The sequence below is a fragment of the Marmota monax genome, unplaced genomic scaffold (assembly GCF_021218885.2).
Source record: "Marmota monax isolate L192 unplaced genomic scaffold, Marmota_monax_Labrador192_F-V1.1 WCK01_AAM20220418_F8-fsc00007, whole genome shotgun sequence".
Classification (NCBI taxonomy): domain Eukaryota; kingdom Metazoa; phylum Chordata; class Mammalia; order Rodentia; family Sciuridae; genus Marmota; species Marmota monax.
The window spans coordinates 22,790,931-22,818,816 of NW_026692781.1; the positions used below are offsets into that span (position 1 = coordinate 22,790,931).

At 36.0% G+C, this 27,886-nt stretch overlaps 1 protein-coding gene across 7 annotated transcripts in view; it reads left to right on the forward strand.

Moving 5' to 3' along the window:
- Nucleotides 1-27,886, forward strand: part of Pms1 (PMS1 homolog 1, mismatch repair system component) — a 128,684-nt gene that overhangs the window by 15,038 nt on the left and 85,760 nt on the right. For 5 of the 7 annotated variants that reach the window (XR_009227035.1, XR_009227036.1, XM_058580323.1 and 2 more), the window contains exons 4-6: nt 3,663-3,765; nt 5,188-5,373; nt 15,241-15,404. Coding sequence is in view for 5 of the 7 variants with exons in the window: in XM_058580323.1 (XP_058436306.1) it covers nt 3,663-3,765; nt 5,188-5,373; nt 15,241-15,404 (453 nt within the window). In the remaining 2 variants the exon portion in view is untranslated. The remainder of the gene's footprint in view (nt 1-3,662; nt 3,766-5,187; nt 5,374-15,240; nt 15,405-27,886) is intronic. The other 2 variants (XM_046447240.1, XM_046447246.2) reach the window with 2 other exon arrangements.

Below are 27,886 nucleotides of genomic sequence, written 5' to 3' on the forward strand. Positions count from 1 at the left end.
TCAAGGTAAGCCTCCGTGGCTTATTGGGGCAGACTGAGACATTAAGTCATACTGTTTGGAAGATAGGAGTTGGGATTCCTTATTTGTGGGTCCTCACAGCTGTAAAGGAATAAAGAGAAACCTCTACCATTACTGGTTCTAGATGAAGCAAATGATCCTGGTTCCTTTTTCTCAGTGTAGGCTGCCCCTATGTCCTTTATAGCTATGGTGGTTAGAGATTTAGTCAGGGTAAACATGGAAAAAAAAAAAATATATATATATATATATATATATATATATATCACTAAGTTGCTGAGGATCTCAGTTGTAGAGGTTGGTCTTGAACTTGTGATTCTCCTGCCTTAGCCTCCCAAATTGCTGGGATTACAAGTGTGAGCCACCGTACCTATCTGGCATAGAACTGCTTGAAGCATTTGGAATATTTTACTTTTTGATGCAGCCTCCTCACAGGTGATAGAACTCTGTTAAAAGGGGTAAAACCAACCAGGTGTAGTAGTGGTATACATCTATAATCCCAGCCACTTTTGAGGCTAAGGCAGGAGGATCACAAGTTTGATACCAGCCTGGACTACTTGGCAAGACCCCATCTTGGTTATCTTAGTTTTCAGACTCATTTTTCTGTGCCAAAGTATTCATTCCAAAAGTAAGCCCAGGCCTGTGGGTGTGGCTTACAGGTGGAACACTTGCCTACTCTGGCATTCATGAGGCCCTGGATGTGATCCGCAGTACTACAAAAATAAAACAAGAGTCAACCCCCAAAATGGCTTTATGATAATTACCTTAAATAAATTTTTTCCAAGAGAGGATTTTTGCTTGAATTAACAGGATATATATTCTGGTTTTAAAATGAACTTTTTATCTAAATACTGAGAAAAAACTGCTTATCTCATATTTAAAGGTTTTTCTGGAATTCTAATTTTGTAATAGTACTATAATTCCTTGATATTAAATGAGTTTTTAATAGCTGATAGCTAATAACCCATAAGGTCCTCTAAAGACTTCTAAAACTCCTCTTTTAAAAATATTGACTCTCTTTTCTTGACACCATTGGATTTACTTGTATAATTCCTCAAGTCTCTAGTAAGAATCACCAGTAATAGTTTGTAATATTAGAGATGCTCCTGATGATGTAGTTACTGCAAGTTCAAATGCTAGTTTCTGCACAGCTAATGCATTCTGAATCTGTGCCTGGTCCAAAAAAAGGTTTCCTGCCCAGGACATAGGGTCATATGATGAAATGAACTCTTGAAATACAATTCCTTCCTCTGAGGAACACACTGTATTTCATGAATTTGTGAAACATGCTTATATGTGTTTTATTTCACTGTCTTTACCAATGAATTGCAGTGCATCTCCTATCTAAATAAATTTTCATAGTGCCCTACAAATTGTAATTTAAAATTTTTTGTTACAAAATGTATCATATTTCATTTATTTTAACATAAATGCTACATTATGAGCACTAAAGACCCATTTCAAATTTTAGCACTTCAGTTTATTTTTTAGACTGGAGAGTATTTTCATATTTAATAAGAATGTTTAAAGGGTGAACTATTTAATATCTTATAAAGTGCTTTGAAGTGGTTGAAGCAAAATCCCATGTAACCTTATAAAGTATTAGCATCGTCTTCATCTTATCATCACCCTCCCCTCAAAGATGATAGTGTAATCATTTATTCAGGACTGTCTAGAAGCCACTGGCAAAGTTAGTGCTGGAACTGAGAGTTCCAGGGCTGCCTTTGCTCAGTGATACCAACTTTAGGTCAGGTGGCTAGCTCTTTGGAGAATAGAAATAGAATTCAGATGACCTTGACATTTTGGAGAAGGGCTTAGGTTGTTTTTAAAGGGGCAATTGTTGGAATAATTAAAATACAGGAAACAAAAATCTCTAAGCTTTCTATCCTTTAAATAAACTTTACTAGAGGAAATTACTGTTGGATACATTATAGTTGGAATGTAGTAGGGAAGATTAAGCTTAGTTGTCAGAAAATTACTTCAAATTATACATCTTTTAAACCATGGAATATATTTTGGAAGAAGAAGAATAATCATTTTAGAGTACACAAAAGTTTGGTACACACTTGTAATCCCAGCAGCTTGGGAAGCTGAGGCAGGAGGATGGTAAGTTCAAAGCCAGCCTCAGCAATTTAGTGAGGCCCTAGCAATTTAGCAAGACCCTGTGTAGGGGGAAAAGATTCTTTTCTGGGAACGTGGCTTGGTGGTTAAGTACCCCTCAGTTCAATCCCTACTGCCAAAAGAAAAAAAATAAAGAAGAGTACATAAAAGCTGCCAGGCACAGTGGTGCATGCCTGTAATCCTAGCTAATGGGGTGGCTGAGGCAGGAGGATCTCAAGTTTGAGGCCAGCTCTCAGCAGCTTAGCAAGACCCTGTTTCAAAATAAAATATAAAAGGACTGGGGATGTAGCTCAGTGATAAAGTGCCCCTGGGGTCAGTCCCAAGTACCCCCTTCCCCCAAAAAAGCATTATAGAGGCTTACAACTAGGTATAGGTAGATCTCTTGGAATAGTTATAACAGAAATAGTAGCTTGACCTAATGACCCTAATAAGGATTTTATGGACTTCACTCAGAATCTAATGACTCTACTAGTACTTTGAGCTAGAATAGTCATATCTTTTTATGGTGTTTCTGGTTTTCCCTACATGGTGCCCATGTAAACTAACAAATGTAGAACCAACTGGATCCAGATGAGTTCAAGCAGTATAGCTGCATCTTTGTGGCTTTTAAACTGTGTAAATATATTTTAGAATATTTAGCTCTTCTGAGTCCAGGGATATTGCCAAGAAAGATTACTCCCAGTTTTGGGTCATTGCTTAACATATGTGGCTACCTTCTTCCCGATACATTTTGCTTTCCTTGCCAGCATCCGCACTCCACATCTTTGTTTTGTGTGTGTGTGTGTGTGTGTGTGCAACAGTGTGTTTTATGTTACGTTTCTCTGCTAATCTCATGAGATAGATAGGATTAGGGCAGCTGAAAGAGCGCAGACATTCTTAAATTTGTATTTCTATGACTAACATCTGAGGATTGTTTTCATGCTGGATAAAGCCTCTTATATGTTTAATGCTAATGTTGTTTTTAAATAAAAATGTATTCTTAAACAATGAATTTTAAACTCGGGTTTAAGAAAAATTGCCCATGAGTTTATATGTGTGTATAATTTAAATTTTTAAATTTTTTTGAATCATAAACCTGAAATACAGAAGTGCTATTTTACTTTGAATATAAAAGGGGAAGGGAATGATCACTTTACCTAAGAATTACTCGTTTGTTCACTAATTTATGGAAATATTCTCTTCAAAAGCAGGTTTCTCTAATGCAATTGAAGTACTTGCTTTTATAGATGTAAATCATATAATATATAATACATATAGCCATTTCAGGTATGCTGGTTGGTGCTTGAGTGTTTTAATTAAAATATTCAATAAAAAGCAGTAATTTGCAGCATAAAAATATGAGCTGCTCTATTGTTTATTAGGGTACTTCTAAGAAATATTATAAGAGTGGTCATAAAATTTATGAAATGGAACTTTTTAAATATTAAGTAAATATGTGATAGTGATTCATTCTAATTTGATAATGAACCCAGTGCAATATCTGCAGTGGTCATTTTGCTAGAGGATTTTTTTTTTTTAATTTCCAGGTTTTAATTACAACAAGGACAGCTGCTGATAATTTTAGCACTCAGTATGTTTTAGATGGCAGTGGCCATATATTTTCTCAAAAACCTTCACATCTTGGTCAAGGTAAGAAAATAGCATTATAGCATTCTTTACCTTTCCTTTCTTGTTTGTTAAAAGCAGCATTACTGCTTGAATTCAAGTGTGTTGTTTTAGCCTTGCTCCTGATGAAGTCTAGTTAACTTTCAAGTGAACAGTCGACCTTCAGCTGGGGATGTAGTTCAGTGGTAAAGAGCTGGGGGTGCTTGCCTAGCATGCATAAGGCCCAGAGTTTCATCCCTCGTGACACAAACACACACACACACAGATTTTGTTTTGTGTGTGTGTGGTGCTGAGAATTGAACCCAGGGCCTAGTGCATGAGAGACAAGCACTCTACCAACTGAGCTATATCTGTAGTCCAACAAAGATTAAATAGTTAAAGAGGAGTTCTCAAGAGGAACTGTGTGAGAAACTGGGCAATTGTGTAGATTACTTTTCTAAAAAATCTGTAAGAGCATTTCTTTTCCTATTGGATCACCAGTGTTGTCTTTCCATATGAAGGATAATATTTTATTGAAACACCTAAAATGCCATTTAATTTTGTAATAATGATAAACCATAGCAGTAAGATATTTTGGTTAAATAACTTAAAAATGTATTTGTTTATTCATGGAATAGTTCAAAGATGCTCAGTTTAAACAATTATCAATTTACTAGTAAAGTTCTTTTATCTAGTACCCATACTCACTCTCTCCCTTTCTACATTTATCATTTTCAGGCAGATGAATTCATTATGTTCCTATTAATAATCCTTTGTTGTTGTATACATTTGTGTATAAATTTACTGAATTTTAATTGATATTTTAAGCTTTAAGTTTCTCTAAAAACTATTTATTTCTAAGAGGGGGAAAAAAAATCTCTTTAGGCCTAAGTTTCATCTATCCTTTAATCTTTTTATACTCTCATTTCTGGTAATGGAATGATTAAAGTTAAGAGATGTTATCTCTAAGTTCTGATATTGAATTTGTTCACTGTATTTCTTGCTTTATAAATCTGTAGCACAGTTATTGATTACTTTTGCCTATTAGGAATATTAATTAGGAATATTAATATTATTAATATTATCAGGAATATTAATACTGTATCCATGTAGAGAAAAGTTAATAGGAGCTCCTAAGAAAGCACACTAAATTTCTCCTCATTTATTCAGTTAATGAAAATGAGCAGAAATCTAGCAGCTATTTAGTTTCATGTATAATAATAAGTATTATACACTTTTCAATTTAAAGTAATAGATTGTAATACTTTTACTATGTGTTGAAGGTTTGGACAAAGGGAAGGCATTTTTTGAAATTATGGTCCCTTTCCAGAAATGCTGTGACCTCCACGTCTTTGGAGTTCAAATTAGGAAACCATTAGGAGGTATTTGAGTAGCTGTCCAGTAGAGTACTTTGAAGTAACCTAGTCACCTTATAAAACTTAAAAGTATTTATTTTTATCTTTGTAGTAACCAGTCTAATCTGGATGGCCAGTGGCTCTGTATCACCCATACTTCTCATGCTTTTATGTATTCATCTCCATGGGAACTATGAAATAACAATCCTTAAATATGGACTCCACCTGATCTTTGCCCTTTTGCTGGCTGATTTTTCTTTGCCTGCTGACCTCAGTCTTCTACCTTTAGTGAGATCAGGTACAAATATTAAAGAGTTTTTATAGTCAATAAATTAATCTTATTTTCTTTAGCCAATTCCTTTTATCTTAAGAAACAACATACTTGAAAGGTCAATAGTTATAGGTTGCCCTTCACAACTCACTTTTTTTTACCTAATTACAGTTGATTAGGAAAAAACAACAGCAAAAATAAAAATTTTAATTTCAAATTGCTGTAGGTGGACATATTATAAAAATACACATTCTCAAAAGCCTTTTACATTTATGTTGCTTACTGCTGATAGTTTTTGAGTGATTGAATCACAGACTCACATTTCACCAGCTGTCATTAGCTTCCATTTAAATATTTTCTGTGTAAGATAAAACTACAGTTCAATCATCCTAATTTATACCTGTACATTTAGGGTTCTTGTAAATTAATTTCTGCTGTGGGTGAACATTGTTACTTAGCAGTAACTCTTCATATCATCTGATAGAATGACACCTATAGATAGTACAACTGCAGTTGTAGTAATGACTTAAAACAGAATCTTATTTAGGCATTGGAAAACTTGTAACCCCTTTAAAAAATGTGTTTTAAAATAGTTTACTGGAAATACCAGTTCTGTTTTTTCTGGGTGTTAATTTAGCCATTTAAATGATTTATATGTTTAATAGCATATCATTTTAATTGCCCTTTCTTCTGTTAATTTCCATTTTAGAACACTGTGCCTGATTTTTAAAAACTTGCAATGAATGTAGAAATAAGTTTCCATCTTTTAAATTCCTTTACTAAGAAGACTGACAATTCTTTTAGTTACTTCTTTTTCTGTCCTCACTTTTCTTGACTAGTGTCCCCTAGTACTTCTGCCTTAGGTGTTTCTCTAATATCAGAATGGGTATATTTCAAGTACTATTTGAAAGAAAGGAGATCACCAGAGTACAAGCTGGGGACCAAAGGGGAAAAATTGAGGAATCACGTTATGCTTGAATATATCAATGTATGTATGAATATATCACAATGTACTCCAATTTTAACTGTAATGCATCTATTTTTAAAAAAGTAAGTAGAAGAAAGACCAATAGAGTAGAGGAAGGGAATCAGAGGTGGAAGGAGGGAGGGAAATAGGAAGTTCTAGGGATTGAAATGGAGCAAATTATGTTATATGCATTTAAGAATATGTCAAAATGAATCCCACTATTATGTGAAACTATAATGCACTAATAATCTGAAAATAGTACTTTTATCAGGGAATTTTTTTTCTAGTCTGTTATTAGCATAAAGCATCATGTTTTAAAATTTCTGATATGTGAGATTGTGTATGTGTTGAAAGAGCTTTTCATCTTAATTGAAGGCTACAACTTTATTAAATAATTCATGAATACTTTCTGATATATCAAGTACTCATACCTTTACATTAGGAATATAACTAGCCTCCTTTATAAGGGGCATAACTTAGGGTCATGTAAACATAAAACATGACTGCAATTTAATTTTGGTGTTTGAAGAATGCACTCAAGTTAGAGACCTGAGCAGTTCTCTAGTAAAGTACGATAGTATAACTGTGGCTTCCTCCTTATTGGCCAATATTACTTGATACTTTTATTTTTAAGAATACACATTTCATTTGGAATAAGAAAAGTCCTTTCCATTAATAACTTTTATTTACACATGTAATTTGCATCTTATTACTAATTCTTCTTTTACTCTGAGAATACTTTTAGGTGCTAAAGTAATAATTTGTTGTTATAAAGATAGGTATAGTGTAGTTGATGAGATAGAACATTTAAAAATCAATAAACAATCTTTTCACTTTCATAAATACCTTTACATTTTGGCTTGTCAGTTTCTTCTTTCCTTTTGTCTTTTCATAGCTATAATAGATATCATTATATTTGTCTCTGGGAACTCACAGAATAGTAAGAAATACAGATGAGTAAATAAATAATGATAGTAAAATGAAATCACCAGTTGCCTAGAGGGAGGTTAGTAAGTTTTTCAGAAAAGATGACATTTGAATTTAAAGATGATTAGGTAAGACCATGTGAGAAGCTGCCGCTTTGGCACACGCCTATAATCCCAGTGGCTTGGGAGGCTGAGGTAGGAAAATTTAAGTTCAAAGCTAGCCTTAGCAACTTAGGAAGGCCCTTAGCAACTTAGTGAGACCCTGTCTTAAAATTAAAAAATCAAAGAAAAAAAATGGGCTGGGGATGTGACTCAGTGGTCCCTGGTACTAACAAACAAAAAAGAAAACAATAACAAAAAAAAAACTCCACACATTGGAATATGATCTTTCTGCAAGAGAAGAATAGTGAATATAGATGATAACATTGCTGCCTTTGTAGCAATGTAAAGAAAAAAAACCCATAATTTTAAAGACTTGCAGTTGTCTTTAAACTTGTTGAAGAACTGTATTACTGAAAAATTTCAATGAGTTGAATTCAAGAGAAAGAATATGCTCTTTTCTAGAGAGGAAGTGATTGATGATCACTTCCATTCCTGGGAGCATTAACTGTGTGTGGAGACACAGATGACAAAGGAGCAAGTCTACCATGGTTGAGGGATCTTGTATGGCACTAGCAGAAACCAGCTGAACTTTTAATAGCCCCATGTTAACTGACAATGACAGATTGCAATATGGGATCCTCAGACACAGAGCTTGTTTGCTCCACACAGAATCTTTTTCTTTTCCCCCTTTTTTTTGTTATTGTTCTAATTAGCTATACATAACAGCAGAATGCATTTTGACTCATTGTACACAAATGGATCACAACTTTTCATATTTGTGATTGTACGTGATGTAGTCACACCATTCATGTACCTAGGGTAATGATGGAGCAAATTATATTCTACCATCTTTCCAGACTTTTGCTGAGTAAGCAATGATGAAGAAATATGGGACTGAGCTAAAGGAAGAAAGATCTTAAAACCTTTCTGGAGGAAAAGGTCTGATTCTATCCTTGAGACATTGGAGACCAGATGCAAAGTAGAACTAAATAAAGGGTCATCTCAGTGCAAGAAAGATAAATTCCTAGATTGAAGCGATCGGTTCTTCACTCTACCTGCGTGACTGAAAACAAAGACTTATCCTTAGGGAAAAATATTATCTTCTTCAGTATTATTCTTCTGTACACAATGTCTGGCAAAAATTAAAGTTTTGAGGGACATGAAGAAAGGAAAACTGACATCCATAATCAATGCTATAAATTGCTATTACTTATAGCATTACAATTTGTTACAAGCAAATTTAGTATAAAAATGGTATAAGCAATTTTTTAAATTAATTTATTTATTTTAGGTATATAGAACAGCAGAATGGATTTTGATTCGTTGTACACAATTGCAGCACAACTTTTCATTTCTCTGATTGTACACGATGTAGCATCGCATCATATGTGCAGTCATACATGTACCTAGGATAATAATGTCCATCACATTCCACCATCTTTCCTGCAATAAGCAAATTTAGAGATTACCCAGATATTTGAAATAACAGACAAGAACTTTAAAAGCAACTACTGTGTAAAATAACTTTGAAGGAATTGTGGCCCAAATCATTAATAAAGTGGAGAATTTCAGTTGAAAAATGGAAAATAAAAAAGAACCAAATGAAAATTCTAGAATTAAAAATAATACTATGTCTGAAGAATTCAATGGATGGGTGCTATAATTTGGACCTGGAATGTCCCTAGAAGCCTAGGGGGGTGTGGCTCAGTGGTTAAAGACTAGTCCCAGTAGGAGGCCTTCTGGTCATTTGGAGTGTGCCTTTGAAGGGGATTTGGGGACCCCATTCCTTTCTCTTCCTCTGTCTTTGCTTCCCAGCTCCTAACAGGTGAGCAGCCTTGGCCATGTGCTTTTGCATGATGTACTGTCTTACAACAGCCCCAAAAGCAGAGTGCCCAGCTGACTATGGACTGAAACCTCCAAAATTATGAACCAAAATAAATCTTCTTTTTAAATTGATTATTTTAGGTATTTTGTTATAGTAATGAAAAACTGACTAAGGCATAAAATTGATATTGAGAAGGGGGCTCACAAACCTTTCAGTGCAGAAAAGCCTTTGGAATTGGTTCACAGAAAAAGTTTGGAGGGGGGATGGGGCTGTGGCTCAGCAGTAGCACACTTGTCTGGCATGTGTGAGGCACTGGGTTTGATTCTCAGCACCTCATATAAATAAATAAAATAAAGGTCTATCAACAACTAAAATAAAATATTTTTAAGAAGAAGTTTGGAAGATCAGACTAGAGAAAGCCTACAATGCTGTTAGTGGAGCTTAATGGTGATCCTGGTGAGGAATCAGATCAGAATCCTGATAGAAGTATAGACAGTAAAAGTTATGCACATGAAATTTCAGATAGAAATAAAGACTTGAGAATTTCACTAAAGCCTACCTACATTACACTCTGGCAAAGGATTGGCTGCATTATGTCTCTGCCTAAGACTGTAGGAGGTAGAGCTTAAAGGTGATGGACTCATTTATCTGGTAGAGGAAATTTCAAGGTAGCATAGTATTCAGGCAGTGTCATAAGTATTACTGGTGGCTTTTAGCCAGATTTTACTGTGAGAATTGGTAGCAAAGAAGAGATAAGCAGAAAGATTTGGAAGATTTGCAGTTTTCCATGAAAAGAAGTATGTAAAGTTTCAGCCAGGGAAGGTATGATTGATGTAGAGATTAGAAAGTGAAGATCTTTGCATTGGGGCAATATGAAAAATGTCTAGAAAGAATCTAAGAAGTCAGCAAGGTGACAAGCATCGTAACATCCAAGGTGTAGAAATGGAAATTTGTTTCAAAGACTTTTCAGAGCAAAGTTTTTTGAGAATTGGGTGTTCTGCTCACTCAGGACTGCCCAAGCCAGCAAAGCTCTCAGAAGCACTACAGCTGTGATTCAGACTGTCAAGGACAGCTTGTGCTGTTGGCAGACCTTGGTGTCATTCACATGATGCTGGTTTTGCAGGTGTTCAGGATGCAAGAGTTATGGGGTTATGGAGGCTTCCACTGAGATTGCAAAGGAAAGCCTTGGGAGGACAGGAGATACGGGGCAGGATCTGAGATCCTGCAGGCAGCCTTGGGCAGGGCATTGTGTAGTGAAGCTGTGAGAGTGAAGCCAGAGCTGCAAAGGAAGTTGGAGATGTTAGGAATGTAAATTATTTTCATAGAGGAGAGGGAGACAAGTTTTTTCAAATAGTCATCATTTCTGAGAAGGAAAAAAACCTGTTTTCTGTTTGGAAGAACCAGGCTTTGAGAAGTATTTAGAGATGAATTCTTGTAAGATGTGAAACTCAAACTGAAATTTAAAGATTGGTAAAGGAGTTAATCATGCAAAGGGTGGGAGAAAGAACATGTGCAAAAACCCTGAGGTGGGAAGAAGTCTGAATTACTAGAGGAACAGAATAAAGGAGACTGGTAGGAGAGGAGATAGCTATGGGCCAGGTTACCTAGGACCTTGTGAGCTTTATCCCTCACCTTTCCCAACTGTTTTATCCAGTTAACCAATGTTACTAATAATCGTTTGAAACATTGAGCCCCAGACTCTTTCATGTCATAAATCCTTATTTAACAGTTAAATTGTCAATTTCATCCACATGACCATCTTCTGTTTACATGCAGCTTTTAAGATTCCTTGTCACCAAATTAATTTTCACAGCTTCTCTCATTATACAATCTATTTTGCAGTTCGGGATGGGGCTACTGTGGATTCAACCCAGATTAAACCAAGGGGCATTTGACCGCAGAGCCACATCCCTAGCCTTTTTTATTCTTTATTTTGAGACAAAGACTCACTAAGTTTCTTAGAGCCTTGCCAAGTTGCTGAGGCTAGTTTTGAAATTGCAATCCTTCTGTCTCAGCCTCCTGAGTTGCTAGAGTCGCTGGGAATATAGGTGTGTCACCACATCTGGCTAAAAGCTGTATTTTCATGTCATTATTATTTGGTTAGAGATTATCTTCCATTATTTTCATCATATGTGCCTAAGTGATATACTTGTGAATTTTTGCAAGTTCAAAAATGTCTTCATTTTTGTCTTTATTACTAGAGGATGGGTGTTTTCTTGATTTTTTTTTTTTTTTTAACGGGGGAGGTGGTTTACTGTAGATTGAACCCAGGGCACTTAACCACTGAGCCCCATCCCCAGCCCTTTTTATATTTTATTTGGAAACAGGGTCTTGCTGAGTTGCTTAGGGCCTTGCTAAATTGCTAAGGCTAGTTTTGAACTAATGATCCTCCTGCCTAAGCCTCCCGAACCACTGAGATGATTACAGGCATACATGCTTGGATGTTGGTTTTGTAGTTTCCCCTTAATCAGGTGGAGATTGTCTTGTGGTACCACAGGTAAGAAGTTTTATGTTAAATTTTCTTGTAAGAAATGTTTTTTTCTTTCTGAAAGTTTGTAAATTTTCTTCATGTTCATAAAATTTAGGATTTCCATTGGAAAGTGATTTTTTTCTTTAATTTAAAAATATTCTTCCCTGTAATGAAGCAAACTCTTAAAGTTTGCGTTCAAGCTTTTAAACTAGAAAATTTTCTTCTTAGTTTCATTTCTTTTTCTCCTTGTAGAACTCCTGATTTTATTTTAGAGTTCACAAGTCTTGTATTACTCTTGTGATTTCCATGTCTTTTTGTTTTTTACCCTTTGTCAAAAGCAATAGGAGGGCTGGGGTTGTGGCTTAGTGGTAGAGCACTTGCCTCACATGTGTGAGGCACTGGGTTTGATTCTCAGCACCACATATAAATAAATAAATAAACAAACAAATAAATAAAGGTCCATCGACAACTAAAAAAATACATATATATTATATATAAAAGCAATAAGACAATTGTAGTTGTTTTAAGCCTTTTTAATTCCAATTCAGTATAAGAAACACGTTTTATATAACAAGCCAGTTCATAAAATCTAAACAAACATTTCATGAAATAATATGTATCATTACTATTGTGATGCACTTCATTTTTTATTCTAGTTTATTCTTATTTTACTTAAAAAAGAAAGAAAGATGCTAGTTGCTGTATGCTAAATCAGTGTTTCTCAGCTATGGGCAGCACCCTCACCCTGTCAGGAACAATTAGCATATTTGTAGACATATTTGATTCTCAAAATTGAGGTTGCCACTGGCATCTAGTGGATAAGAGGCCAAAGATGTTGCTAAACATTCTATAATGCATGGAATGGTTGCTGACAACAAATCATCTGATCAAATGTTATTAGTGCCAAGTTTGCCTGCAATAAATTGATGTTTTGAAAAACTTGTAACAGAAAAGAGGTTTATTTACTTCATAGTTTGTGAGGTTCCAGGGCGTGGCACTGGCATTAGCTTGGCTCTGGTGAGAACCTCAGAGTGGATGCCATCACAATGGCAGTAGCATATGCAGACAGGAAGCCAGAGACTAGGGAGGGGTCCAGCTTTTCTATAAAGACTTTCCCTTGAGAGAACAATTGAGGTCTCAAGAGAACTTCCTGAATTCTTAAGGCGGTGTTCTCACTAACTTAATGACCTCCCATTAGACCCTACCTCTTAATGGTGCAACATTAAGGGCCAGACTTCCAACACATGAACTCTTGAGGGGCAAACCATATCCAAAACATAGTGTTTCACCTTCCAAGATTCATATCTGTCACACAGTAAAAAAAAAATACAGCCATTTAATCTCCAAAATCCCCAATGTCTTTTAACTCTTCCAGTATCACTTAAAAGTCCAAAGTCTCATCTGAGACTCAAAGTAAATTCCCAGCTGTGAGCCTGAAAAGTTAAGAAACAAGTTTCATACTCTTAAAATACAAAGGTAGGATAAAGATAGGATGAACATTCATATTCCAAAAGGGAAGAGTAATCTGGTAGAAAGCAGTAATCATCCCAAATTAAGACCCAAGCCCAGTAGGGGTGACATTACATCTTAAAGCTATAATTCTAATATCCTGCACATACTTCAGTGGTGGGAAGCCTCAGGCAGCCCTGGTCCTACAAGTTCGCTGGACATAGGCCACATAACTACTCTTTGGGGCTACCCACAGATGTTTGATCTTTTCTTAGGCTTGTTGCCCTTTGTTTCTTGGGTCCTGGCTGTGGGCCTAGTTCAACTAGGCATTCTCCCAGTGGAGAATCTTTGCCAGGGCCCAGACCCTGTAGCAAACTTCTGCCTGGCCTTCAAGGCTTTTTTTTGAAATCATGGTGGAAGCCGCCACAACTCTTACATTCTGTGTATCTGCAAAATAAGCAATACCTGGATGCCATTAAGATCTGCAACAGACCAAGTGGTACCTAGGCCCACTTGAACCATACCTGCAGCCAACAGACACTTCACTGGCATATAAGGCAACTCCAGTTTCCAAAAGAATCCTCATTTCCTTCTGAAACTAATTGCCTAATCTCCTGGTCTTTGGAACTATTTCCAGAATTGCCTGTAAGGTGCTGCTTTCTAAAAAAATTCTATGCTTTTTCTAGTTTGCTCTTTAGACTCTTTCAATATACCCATTTCCCAGTTCCAAAGCTGCTTTTTCACATTTTATAGTCAGAGCAGTGACCCTATTCCTCAGTACCAATCTGTTTTTATTGCTGCACAAAAAATCCCAAGGCTGGGTAACTTGTAAAGAAAAGAAATTAGTTTACAGATTGAAAAGTTCAAGGGCATAGTACCAGCATTGGCTCAACTCTGCTGAGTAACTTATGGTGAATGGGCATCACAGTGCTTCTGCACACGTAGGAGGGAGAAATCATATGGCAAGACAGGAAGCCAAAGACATAAATTGAATTTTTGACTTCTCAATGGTTTTCAACTCTGCATTCAACTCTGGGAAAAGTTATGTCATAAGTCTAAGATGAATTGGTGACTAGTAGTTTAAAAACATGCACTTGCTGGGTGTGGTGGCCCATGTCTGTAATCTCACCCCTTAGGGAAGCTAAGTAAGCAGGATTGCAAATTTGAGTCCAGCCTGGGCAATTTAGGAATACCCTGTCTCAAAGTAAAGTTAAAAGGGTTGGGGTATTGCTCAGTAATAGAGCACTTGCCTAGCATGTGTGAGACCCTTGGTTTAGTTACCAGTACTGCAAACAAAAGAAAACAACCACACATGGCATCTATTATACATGACAAACTTCTAGTCCTAATTTCACAGTTATTTTTTTAAACAAAAGCTTTATTTATTTTTGTATTGGGGATTGAACCCAGGGGGTGCTTTACCACTAAGCTATAATTCCAGTCCTTTTTATTTTTTATTTTGAGACAGGGTCTTTCTAAGTTGCTGAGGGTCTTGCTAAGCTGCTGGGGCTGGCCTTGAACTTTTGATCCTCTTTTTTCAGTCTCCCAAGTTGTTGAGATTACAGGCCTGTGCCTCCATGCCTGGCTAAAAAAACTATTAACCTAATAGTTACCATTGTAAATTTTTATACCTACGTTCAGTTTTTTAGTTAAATTAATTCTTAAGTTAAAAATAATTCTTTTGTTTGATTATGCTGTGTTATGAATGTTTGTTATTGAAGATGAGGCAAATTAAACCAGTTTAGTAGATATTAATTCTGTTTGGAATTAAGGTTACCACATATGATATGTAGTCTTGTACCACCGGTATGTTGTACTTTAAAGTACAGAACAAACAACATCCTCAAGTGGTTTGAATATTAGCAGATTTTTAAAGATACTGCATTCTGGTAAGCCCATGTTTCTCTGTAGTGATAGAAATAAAATTATTGTTGTTTAGACTACATAGAAGAGATTATATTAAGCAAGTTACAAATAGAACAGTCAAGGAGGAGATCAAAATGGTTTGCAAAGGTGTATCTTCTTTGGGTTCCCAATCTTAGAGGAGAATTAGCATTTAGCAATAGAAAGGAGTAATTATGGATTATAAGTGAATTTGAAGATCCGTAAAGTTTTTTTCCAAATCTCAATATTCTTTCCTCTTATCTACCAACAGGTACAACTGTAACAGCTTTGAGATTATTTAAGAATCTACCTGTAAGAAAACAATTTTACTCCACCGCTAAAAAATGTAAAGATGAAATTAAAAAGGTCCAGGATCTCCTCATAAGTTATGGTATCCTTAGACCAGATTTAAGGATTGTTTTTGTACATAATAAGGTGAGCACTATTGAATTTTATAAAATTCTTTAAATATACAATATAACAAAGGAATAGTGTATATTATATAAATCAGATATCTAGTATGGACTGAATGTTTACCGTCTCTTTCACTACCCAATTCATTTCTTGAAAACTTAATCACCAGTGTGATGGTTTTAGGACATGGAGCCTAGTGCATGAGGGCAAAGCATTCATGAATGTTGTTAGTGCTCTTATAAAAGAGACTCCAGAGAGCTGCCTTTCATCTTCTACCATCTCAGCACACACAGTGAACCAGGAAGTTGGTCCTCACCAGACTTTTAGGATCTTGGATCCTAGCCTCCAGAACTGTGAGAAATGCATTTCTTCTATTTACAAGCCACCTGGTTTATAGTGTTTTGTAATAGTAGTCCCAAGGAAATACATAATCTTTTTTCAAAAATATAGTTCACGTTCATTTATTTTTATCTTTGTTATATAAAAAATCTATAACTTGTCAACTAATATCTGTATGAAATCTGATTAAACCTTATATTCTTAATATATAAGACCAGAGATTCCCTAAGTAGACTTTTTTATCCAAGAAATTCTTGAGCACTCCCTTTTATGAAAAGCTAAGATAGACTCTGAAAATCTTGAAGATGGGTAAGACTTGTTCTGTTCCTTTAAAGAATGTACAATTCAGTGACATGTTTTTACCTTCTAAACTGTTTTGTTTGTTTGTTTGTTTTTGTTTTTTTAAGGAAACTACCTCATTTCTTTCCATTTTTTAGAGCAGGGCTTATAAGGAAGGGATTTCATCTTATTGCTTGATGAATTTTATGGGAAAGAAAGTTTCATGTATTTTCTGATTTTTTTTTTTTTTTTTACAAAATTCCACATGAGCACCTTGAAATATTTAGTGGAAGGAGAGCAGAATCACACAGCAGCATGGAAGCCTCAGAGGAATAAAGAATTAACACTTGCAAGCCAGGATCTATCTAGGTGCATTAATCTCCTGTAATCCTCACAATAACAACCAAGTGAGGTGGACATTTTATCAATTTTGCAGTTGTCCTCTGAGCTGAACTCCAAGAGGTTCCATACTTTGCTTAGTGTTGAGCAACTAAAAAGTTGTTGAAATGGAATTTGAAACTTAGCATGCCTTGGAGTGCAGGTTCTGTACACTCTATTGTGTTCTCTTCCCAGTCTTTTTTAAAAAATATAAATTTATTTATTTATTTTAATTAGGTATATATGACAGCAGAATGCATTTTGATACATTGTACACAATTGCAGCACAACTTTTCATTTCTCTTATTGTACATGATGCTAGATGTAGCATTGCACCACATGTGCAGTGATACATGTATAGAGGTGGTAATGCCCATCACATCCCATCATCTTTCCTGCCCCCATACCCACTCTCTTCAGCACTCTCCCCTTTGCCCAGTCACATTTCCTCCCCCGCACTCCATTATGGATCAGCATCCACTTATCAGAGAGAAGATTTGGCCTTTGGTTTTTGGGGATTGGCTTACTTCGCTTAGCATGATATTCTACAACTTCCTCCAATTACTTGCACATACCATAATTTTTTCTCTTTTAATGTTGAGTAATATTTTATTGTGTATATATACCACAGTTTCTTTATCCATTCGTCTATTGAAAGGCATTTAGGTTGGTTCCACTGCTTAGCTATTGTGAATTGTGCTGCTATAAACATTGATGTGGCTGTGTTACTATAGTATGCTGATTTTAAGTCCTTTGGGTATAGACCTAGGAGTGGATAACTGGGTCAAATGATGGTTCCATTCCAAGTTTTCTAAGGCATCTCCATACTGCTTTCCAGAGTGCTTGCACCAATTTGCAGTCCCACCAGCATAGTCCTTTTCCAAATTTCAGAATACTTAAAATAACTTTGTGTGAGATAAACAGCATTATCTCTGTATGAGGAATGAAGCTCAGAGTGATCAAAGGAATTGTTTCACATTTTGTACTAAGTAATAGTGCTGAGGTCAGAAGCTATTTTGTCTCAGTTTCTTTCTATTCTATGTCTTTTTTACTCATTTATCAAGAAGATTCTTTATCTTCTGACTTTAAGCCATGGTGAAATGTTTATGATCAAAATCTTTGGTCATATTAAAAGAAAAAAATTAAGACTAGTCAGCCACCTGTTCCTGCTGGCATAGAGCTCAACCAAATGATACCTTGAGATCCCTTTCAGCTCTACCATGGTATGATTCCTCAGGATGTTGATGGATAGAGGCTGGTCCTGCTAATATAAATAACCCTATGACCTCTTGATTCAGAAGACGTTAAGTAATTAAAAGTTAAATGTCTCCAAGTTACGAAAACACCAAGATCAGAAGAAACATGGTAATCAGAAAGGGAAAACAGATGAAAAGGCTAACATGTGAGTAGAGATAGGAATTAGTTGTTCGTGAAAGAAAAGTGATTACTAAAAAGTTTTGAATGATAGACAAAATAGGATTATTGCCTCACATAATGAAAATGAGTATATCAGAATTATTTGGTTGAGATCTTGAGTTTTTATTCATTTGAAGTCAATATAAGTCTTTTAAATTTTAAAGTTTAGTGTGGGTGTTTTCTGCTGAGAATTGAAAGTAGTATTTTGTAATACACTATATTTTAGTATTTTCAGAGGACACTATTGTCTGAACTTATATTAAACAAATGCCTTTATGGCCTTCAATAATTTCTTATGCAGTTCAACTTCTGGAGCGTATGTTGAATGTTATACTATGAAAGTAATAAAAGATTATCAAAAGTCTTACAGTAAAATTGAACATTAGCTATTGTTATGCAAGGAGACAGACCATGGACTGAATGAGAACAGGCTTTTTATTTTTGAGCTCTTTTGTTGTTAGTACAGATTATTATTCTAATTTTTTGTTTTTCAGTAGTCCTGTTGTGCCTCAAGAAATGTTAAACTATATTGTTGAAACTTCCAAAATAGTATTGACATGTTATCCTCAGTCTCTTTAAATGTTGAATCCTTCAGTGCTCTTAGTCTTTTTCTTTTAAACATTGTTAACTTTCATCACTCCTTCATATGCTGTTGGGAAGGATGTTTTGGTCTTTGTTTAAAATTTAAACATGATAATATTGATGTCTTTATTTTTTTTTTCTGCTTTAGAAATCAACAATCATACTGCCCATAATATGAGAAGTCCTATTGCTATTTTGATAACTTGGATTAGATAGTGTTCCTTCTTTTTATGAAGGTTTAACCTGCCAAGACATTCTTTGAATACTGATAATGTTGATGTTCTTGCCAGTATGGTTATGTTAGAAAGAGGTATTTTTCTTCTTTCATCACCATGTTCCTTGAAAGCATATTGAATAATGAGACGGCTAAAGGAAAATAATTTACAAGTGCATTCAGTGAGTTTATTTAAAGTAGATATTATGTGGAGAATTGCTGGAGCCATTCCTTAAATGAACATTATAGTTTTCAGGTTTAATGTAAAAACTGAATCCATGTGAGGTCTTGCTATGTATATTTTCATTTATAAAGTAGTTATTAGAATTTTTCTCTATGGTATTATCTGAAACCAATTTAGTATTCTTAGCTATTTCATATAAACATAAATAATTTTGTGGAACTCTAAAACATAATGTTAAATTTGTGATTTTAAATAAGGGCTATTCTCATACTTCGTAATCATTGATTTTAAGTTTTTCTTAAAATATTTGTAGTTTTAGACACTGTTTTGAAGTTTTGTTTTGTTTTGTAGTGCTGGGGATTGAATCAGGGCCTCAGACATACAAAACATATGCTCTACCACTGAGCTACATCTCCATTCCTGAATTTTGTTTCAATAATTAGAAGACCACTGGTGTTGCAAAAGCTGAATTGGATGTATTGATTTCAGAATTGTTTAACTATTAAAAAAGAGAGTGACATGATTCAAAGAATGGCTTCCTGCCAGGTGTGATATCACACACCTGTAATCCCAGCAAGAGGATCATGAGTTCAAAGCCAGCCTCAACAGTTTAGCCAGGCCCCAAGCAATTTAGTGAGTCTCAATTGCTTGTCTTAACCCTTTCTCAAAATAAACCTAAAAAGGGCTATGGATGTGGCTCAATGGTTAAGCACCCCTGGATTCAATCCCCCCACCCCAAAGAAAAAGAATGGCTTCCCTCTCATTTCCACCTCCGTGTTACACAAGAGTGTTAAGACTTATTGGAATCAGTTCTTGTTGTGTGTATTTGTGTTTTGAGGTCTGATATAATGATAACACTACTTTGAAGGGTTGAATATTTCTGATTTCAGTCAGTCTGGGAAGAGGCAAGGACCTTAGCCAGAAATACAAAAACAGAAACCTGGTTTGATTGTGAAATGTAGTAGCCTCATTTCTAGGTTTGGTTTTCCAAGTCTCTAGGAAAACACTATTTTGTGTTTTGGATTTGGAAACACAAAAAATTTGGATTATAAACTGAAGATTAATAAGTGGTATCTTATCTATATCTGCTTCTTATAATATTCATTTTTTTATGGTATGCTTTGTTCATTGTATCCTCTTTGCCTTTTACTCAAAGCATTTTCAGTGTCCCACCTTTGTTTCAGTTGTGCTATGGGGAGGGGAGTCAAGGAGAAAAGTCTTTGCCACAATTGAACCAGTGTTAAAGGTCACCCCCATCTCACCAAAGTTGAAGCAGTACAATCAGAGATTCCAAGTTAGGACCGAGACTCAACTGTTGCTTCCTTAAGAAGAAATTATTCTTACAGTGCCAATCTAGAAAGTTTGGGTGGGTTATTTTTTTCTTTAATTGATGTAGGTGGCTGTTTCTTCAAATATATTAAAAGGTTAGCTGAATATCAATCATGCTTTTTTTAATTTTAAAGGAGATTTTTGCTACTTTCAATAACTAAATTTATCAAATGGTTTTCATGTCTTTTGTTATGCTAATTTCTTTTACTTTCACCTTAATTCTTTGGAATATTGTATAGAAAAGTATATATAAAGACACATAACAAACTTATAAATGTAGTTGGTTTCTGAATTTTATGTTTAGCAACACTATTAGAGAGTATATAGAAAGTCTAATATTATCCCCTAGGAAAACTTTGATTTGCCTCAACTATGCATGTGGCATTTTCTCCATACTTCTTGCATATCCTTTCGCTTCATTACCAGTGATTTACATTCCATCTCCAAAACCTCTTTTTTTTTTTTTTTTTTTTTCCTTTTTTGGTAATTGGGAATTGAACCCAGAGGCATGTTTTACCACTGTGCTACATCCCCAGTCCTTTTTATTTTGAGATAGGATCTCATTAAATTGCTGAGTCTGGTCTCAAACTTGGATTCTCCTTCCTCAACCTCCCTAGTCACTGGGATTACAGGTGTGTGTCATTGCACCTGTCTTCAACAGCCTCTTATGGGAGGGAGGCCTGCATCTGTATCTTTTCAGAATAAGCAAAAACTTTTAGTCTCCACCTATTAACATGTACCTGAGTGTGAGCTCCAGTCCAGTAAAGGCCTCAGCTAAATACCTAGACTTTGTGATCCAAATCAAAACAAATCCATCATAAAGTCATACCTGACAGTTTTGGTCTGAAGTGACTTTAACTCTTCTTAATTTCTGTGGTTTTTATTGTTAGCATTTAATAATCACTCAAGTTTTCATATGTTGAGTGTTCTTATGCTTTCATATCTTCTCACTTCTACTGTAAACTCCTGCAGACTACAAGCTATGATATACCCCTTCCAAAGCACCTACTCAAGGCTCTGTGTCTAGTATATAGAAGGAAGCTCTAGGATAGGAGAATGAATACTTTATTAAAGAATAAGATATTTGAGGGGCTAGGGTTGTGGCTCAGTGGTAGAGCACTTGCCTGGCATGCATGAGGCATTGGGTTCGATTCTCAGCACCACATACAAATAAACAAAATAAAGGTCCATCAACAACTTAAATTTAAAAATAAAAATAGAATAAGATATTTGAATTTGAGCATTATATTAAGCAAAATAAGTCACATCAGTCAAGGGTCATATGTTTTCTCTCATATGTGAAAGCTAGAGAGAAAAAAGGAAAGGGAATTTCACTAAAAAAAAAAAAGCGGGGGGAGATCAGTAGAAAAGGAAGGAAGGGGACCACAGGGAGGGAAAAGAAAGATATCAGAGAACAAAACTGACCAAATTGTATGTTTCTACTCTGTGCATATATAATGAATCCCACTATTATGTATAATTATAAGACACCAATAAAAATGATTTTAAAAATTAGGAAATGTGAACTTTAGCTTATCCTTTACATTTTCAACATTTAAGTTATTGAGCAATCCACTCAAACCATTGCAGTCACATAAAGAAAATAGTAATGGGACCGGATTAAAAACACTATTTGCTGTAAAATATTCAAAAAAATTTAATCACACACCTGATTTGATTACAGCCTAAGAGAATTATGGGAACAAACTTAAGCCCAGGATTACATTGTGTACTTAATATCAGTTGAAGTAGGATAGGCACAAAGAGTCTCTGAAAAAAATCCCTATAAATGAGGAAAATTTTCTGATATGGACAAAAAGAAAGACTTCTCCATAGGTTTTCATTGGTAGGGGTCAGATGAAAGTCCAAAGCAATGTGGTATAAAACCACTGCTGTGTAAATCTTACTCTTCCTTTCTATATGTCTTAATTTTTTTGTTAGTCTTTTTTAGTCTCATGACTTAGATATCAGTCATATATAAGTGACTCGTAAATTTTTATTTTATTCTGTACCTGTCCCCTAAAGTTTACACTCACGGATTCATCTACCACTCTAGTTATCTCTCTTTGGGTATCTAGTAATAGGCTTCTTACACTTAACATGTAAAAAATTCAGGTTCATATCTTCCCTCCCAGACTTTTTTCTGCCTCCTTCCCTGTAAGTATATACAAACCCTCTTTTTCCAGTTGGCAAACCAAAAAGCCTTTTAGGCTTATTCTTTTTTTTTTTTTAATTTATTTTTTTTATTGGTTGTTCAAAACATTATAAAGCTATTGACATATCATATTTCATACAATAGATTCAAGTTAGTTATGAACTCCCAATTTTACCCCAAATACAGATTGCAGAATCACATCGGTTACACATCCACATTTTTACATAATGCCCTATTAGTAACTGTTGTATTCAGCTACCTTTACTATCCTCTACTATCTCCCCTCCCTCCCCTCCCATCTTCTCTCACTACCCCATCCACTGTAAATCATTTCTCTCCTTGTTTATTTTCCCATTCCCCTCACAACCTCTTATATGTAATTTTGTATAACAATGAGGGTCTCCCTCCATTACCATGCAATTTCCCTTTCTCTCCCTTTCCATCCCACCTCATGTATCTGTTTAATGTTAATCTTTTCTTCCTGCTCTTCCTCCCTGCTCTGTTCTTAGTTGCTCTCATTATATCAAAGAAGACATTTGGTATTTGTTTTTTAGGGATTGGCTAGCTTCACTAAGCATGATCTGCTCTAGTGCCATCCATTTCCCTGCAAATTCTATGATTTTGTCATTTTTTAGTGCTGCGTAGTACTCCATTGTGTATAAATGCCACATTTTTTTTATCCATTCATCTATTGAAGGGCATCTGGGTTGGTTCCACAGTCTAGCAATTGTGAATTGTGCTTCTATGAACATCGATGTAGCAGTATCCCTGTAGTACGCTCTTTTAAGGTCTTCAGGGAATAGTCCAAGAAGGGCAATAGCTGGGTCAAATGGTGGTTCCATTCCCAGCTTTCCCAGGAATCTCCATACTGCTTTCCAGATTGTTCGCACCAGTTTGCAGTCCCACCAGCAGTGTATAAGAGTACCCTTTTCCCCACATCCTCTCCAGCACTTGTTGTTGTTTGACTTCATAATGGCTGCCAATCTTACTGGAGTGAGATGGTATCTTAGGGTGGTTTTGATTTGCATTTGTCTGACTGCTAGAGATGGTGAGCATTTTTTCATGTACTTGTTGATTGATTGTATGTCCTCCTCTGAGAAGTGTCTGTTCAGGTCTTTGGCCCATTTGTTGATTGGGTTATTTGTTTTCTTATTGTTTAATTTTTTGAGTTCTTTGTATACTCTGGATATTAGGGCTCTATCTGAAGTGTGAGGAGTAAAAATTTGTTCCCAGGGTGTAGGCTCCCTATTTACCTCTTTTATTGTTTCTCTTGCTGAGAGAAAACTTTTCAGTTTAAGTAAGTCCCATTTGTTGATTCTTGTTATCAACTTTTGTGCTATGGGTGTCCTATTAAGGAATTTGGAGCCCGACCCTACAATATGTAGATCGGAGCCAACTTTTTCTTCTATCAGACACAGAGTCGCTGATTTGATATCTAGGTCCTTGATCCATTTTGAGTTAACTTTTGTGCATGGCGAGAGGAGGGGATTCAGTTTCATTTTGTTGCATATGGATTTCCAGTTTTCCCAGCACCATTTGTTGAAGATGCTATCCTCCCTCCATTGCATGCTTTTAGCTCCTTTATCAAATATAAGATAGTTGTAGCTTTGTGGATTAGTCTCTGTGTCCTCTATTCTGTACCATTGGTCCACCCTCCTGTTTTGGTACCAGTACCATGCTGTTTTTGTTACTATTGCTCTGTAATATAGTTTTAAGTCTGGTATCGCTATACCGCCTGATTCGCATTTCCTGCTTAGAATTGCTTTTGCTATTCTGGGTCTTTTATTTTTCCATATGAATTTCATGATTGCTTTATCCATTTCTACAAGAAGTGCCGTTGGGATTTTGATTGGCATTGCATTAAACCTATAGAGAACTTTTGGTAATATCGCCATTTTGATGATGTTAGTTCTGCCTATCCATGAACAGGGTACATTTTTCCACCTTCTAAGATCTTCTTCTATCTCTCTCTTTAGGGTTTTGTAGTTTTCATTGTATAAGTCTTTCACCTCTTTTGTTAGGTTGATTCCCAAGTATTTTATTTTTTTTGAGGATATTGTGAATGGAGTGTTTTTCCTCATTTCCGTTTCAGAGGTTTTGTCGCTGATATACAGAAATGCCTTTGATTTATGCGTGTTGATTTTATATCCTGCCACTTTGCTGAATTCATTTATTAGTTCTAGTAGTTTTTTTGTAGACCCTTTTGGGTCTTCTAGGTATAGAATCATGTCATCTGCAAATAGTGATAATTTAAGTTCTTCCTTTCCTATTTTTATGCCTTTAATTTCTTTCGTCTGTCTAATTGCTCTGGCCAGTGTTTCGAGAACTATATTGAATAGAAGTGGTGATAGAGGGCATCCCTGTCTTGTTCCAGATTTTAGGGGGAATGCCTTCAATTTTTCTCCATTGAGGATGATGGTAGCCTGAGGCTTAGCATAGATAGCTTTTACAATGTCTAGGTAAGTTCCTGTTATCCCTCGTTTTTCTAATGTTTTGAACATAAAGGGATGCTGTACTTTGTCGAATGCTTTTTCTGCGTCTATTGAGATGATCATATGGTTCTTATTTTTAAGTCTATTGATGTGGTGAATAACATTTATTGATTTCCATAATTTGAACCATCCTTGCATCCCAGCGATGAATCCTACTTGATCATGGTGCACAATTTTTTTTGATGTGCCTTTGTATCCGATTCGCCAGAATTTTATTGAGGATTTTTGCATCTAGGTTCATCAGAGATATTGGTCTGTAGTTTTCTTTCTTTGAGGTGTCTTTGTCTGGTTTCGGAATCAGGGTGATGTTGGCCTCATAGAATGAATTTGGCAGAGCTCCTTCTTTTTCTATTTCCTGAAATAACTTGAAAAGTATTGGTATTAATTCTTCCTTAAAGGTTTTGTAAAACTTCGCTGTATACCCATCCGGTCCTGGGCTTTTCTTGGTTGGAAGTCTTTTGATTGCTTCTTCTATTTCATCTATTGTTATTGGTCTGTTTAAGTTGTTGAGTATCCTCCTGACTCAGTCTGGGCAAATCATATGATTTAAGGAATTTATCGATGTCTTCACTATCTTCTATTTTATTGGAATATAGGTTTTCAAAATAATTTCTAATTGTCTTCTGTATCTCTGTAGCGTCTGTTGTGATATTGCCTTTTTCATCCCGTATGTTAGTAATTTGAGTTCTCTCTCTTCTTCTCTTCGTTAGCATGCCTAAGGGTCTGTTGATCTTATTTATTTTTTCAAAGAACCAACTTTTAGTTTTGTTAATTTTTTCAATAGTTTCTTTTGTTTCAATTTCGTTGATTTCCGCTCTGATTTTAATTATTTCTTGCCTTCTGCTACATTTGCTGTTGTTTTGCTCTTCCTTTTCTAGGGCTTTGAGATGAAGTGTGAGCTCATTTATTTGTTGGTTTTTCCTTTTTTTGAGGAATGACCTCCAAGCGATGAATTTCCCTCTTAAAACTGCTTTCATTGTGTCCCATAGATTCCGATATGTTGTGTCTGTATTTTCATTTATCTCTAAGAATTTTTTGATTTCTTCCTTTATGTCTTCTGTAACCCATTGATCATTCAGTAACATATTGTTCATTTTCCATGTGATGTAGGATTTTTCCTTCCGTCTTTTATCATTGATTTCCAGTTTCATTCCATTATGATCAGATAAAATGCATATGGTATTATCTCCACCCCTGTATATTTACTGATTGTTGCCCTATGGCATAATATATGGTCTATTTTTGAGGAGGATCCATGTGCTGCTGAGAAAAAAGTATATCCACTTGATGATGGTTGATATATTCTATATATGTCAGTTAAGTCTAGGTTATTGATTGTGATATTGAGTTCTATAGTTTCTTTATTCAGCTTTTGTTTGGAGGATCTGTCCAATTGTGAGAGAGGTGTGTTGAAGTCACCCATAATTATTGTGTTGTGGTCTATTTGATTCTTGAACTTGAGGAGAATTTGTTTTATGAACGTCGCAGCACCATTATTTGGTGCATAAATATTGATAATTGTTATGTCTTGTTGGTGAATGGTTCCTTTTAACAGTATATAATGTCCTTCCTTATCCCTTTTGATTAATTTAGTCTTGAAGTCAATTTTATTCGATATGAGGATGGCCACCCCTGCTTGCTTACGAGGACCGTGTGCGTGGTATATTTTTTCCCAACCTTTCACCTTCAGCCTGTGTATGTCATTTCCAATCAGATGTGTCTCCTGGAGGCAGCATATTGTTGCATTTGTTTTTTTAATCCATGTTACCAGCCTATGTCGCTTTATTGGAGAGTTTAAGCCATTAACGTTTAGAGTTACTATTGATATATGGCTTGTACTTCCAGCCATGTTTGATTATTTATCTTCTTCTTTTTTTTTTTTTAATTTAGTTTGTTTCTCCATGGTTAGCTTTCCCCCCGCCCTCTGTCTTTATAGAGGCACTCCGCACTGATGGTTTTGGTTATTGTTTTTCATTTCTTCCTCGTGTAGTGTTTTGCTCAAGATGCTTTGCAATGCTGGTTTTCTGGCTGCAAATTCTTTTAGCTTTTGTTTATCATGAAAGATTTTTATTTCGTTGTTGTACCTGAAGCTTAATTTTGCTGGATACAGAATTCTTGGTTGGCATCCATTGTCAGTGTTTGAAATACATTGTTCCAGGATCTTCTCGCTTTCAGCGTCTGTGATGAAAAATCCGTTGTTAACCTTATTGGTTTACCCCTGAATGTAATCTGCCTCCTTTCTCTTGTAGCTTTTAATATTTTCTCTTTGTTCTGTATATTGGATATCTTCATAACAATGTGTCTTGGCACGAGTCCCGCGCCACTCCTGATTCCCTCGGTCTGGTTATTGCGTTCACAGGAGAGCTGGGAGTGGCCCTTAAGGTTTCCCGGCTGTGTGGAGAGAAATGACTAGGGGATTACACACCTGTCGCACTGGTTTCAATGCAGTTATCTCCTCCGCCCGTGACGCCATTTCTCTGCCATGGTGGTTTCCCATGCAAATGGTGACCGTTCATTCCCTTTGCCGGGTGACCAATGCAACGGGTGGGTCCTGACTGTCTCTCCCAATCCCCGTTTCAGTCCTGTGGCCACTGCCTATGAAGGCTCGGTTGGCTTTTACCTCTGTAAGTTCCTAAGGGCAGACCAATTATTTCAGTGGGATCGTTAGTGCTGAGTCACACGAAGCAGGCAAACCGGAGCTTAATTGCCTCCGATTCGGGCTCTGTGTGTGTGCTCTGAGGGGCCCAGCCTGTACACCCCAGATCCACGTCAGCTCAGCATTGCCTAGTGATCCTGAGCAAACAGCATTTAGACAGTTTACGGCTCCCTATGCCCGCGCAGTTGAAGATGTCAGAGACTTGATCTCTCTGCGCCTGCCACCATGTTACATCTCCTCAGTAATATTCATGTTGCCCTTACAGCTTCCTGGCATAAGCAAGTTCTTGGGATTATACAAACTGCTGCTTCTGTTTCCAGTCCAGATTTCTAGGAATGAAACCCTGCCGCCGTCGCCTCCGTCTCTGGGCTGCCCTCACGGGCGCTGCGCTCGTGTGCGACCGTAGCAGAGCCGCCCTGGCCTCCGTAGCTCTTCAGCCCGGTGCCCGGCCCCTGGGGCCCAAGTGGCTGCCGCCGCGG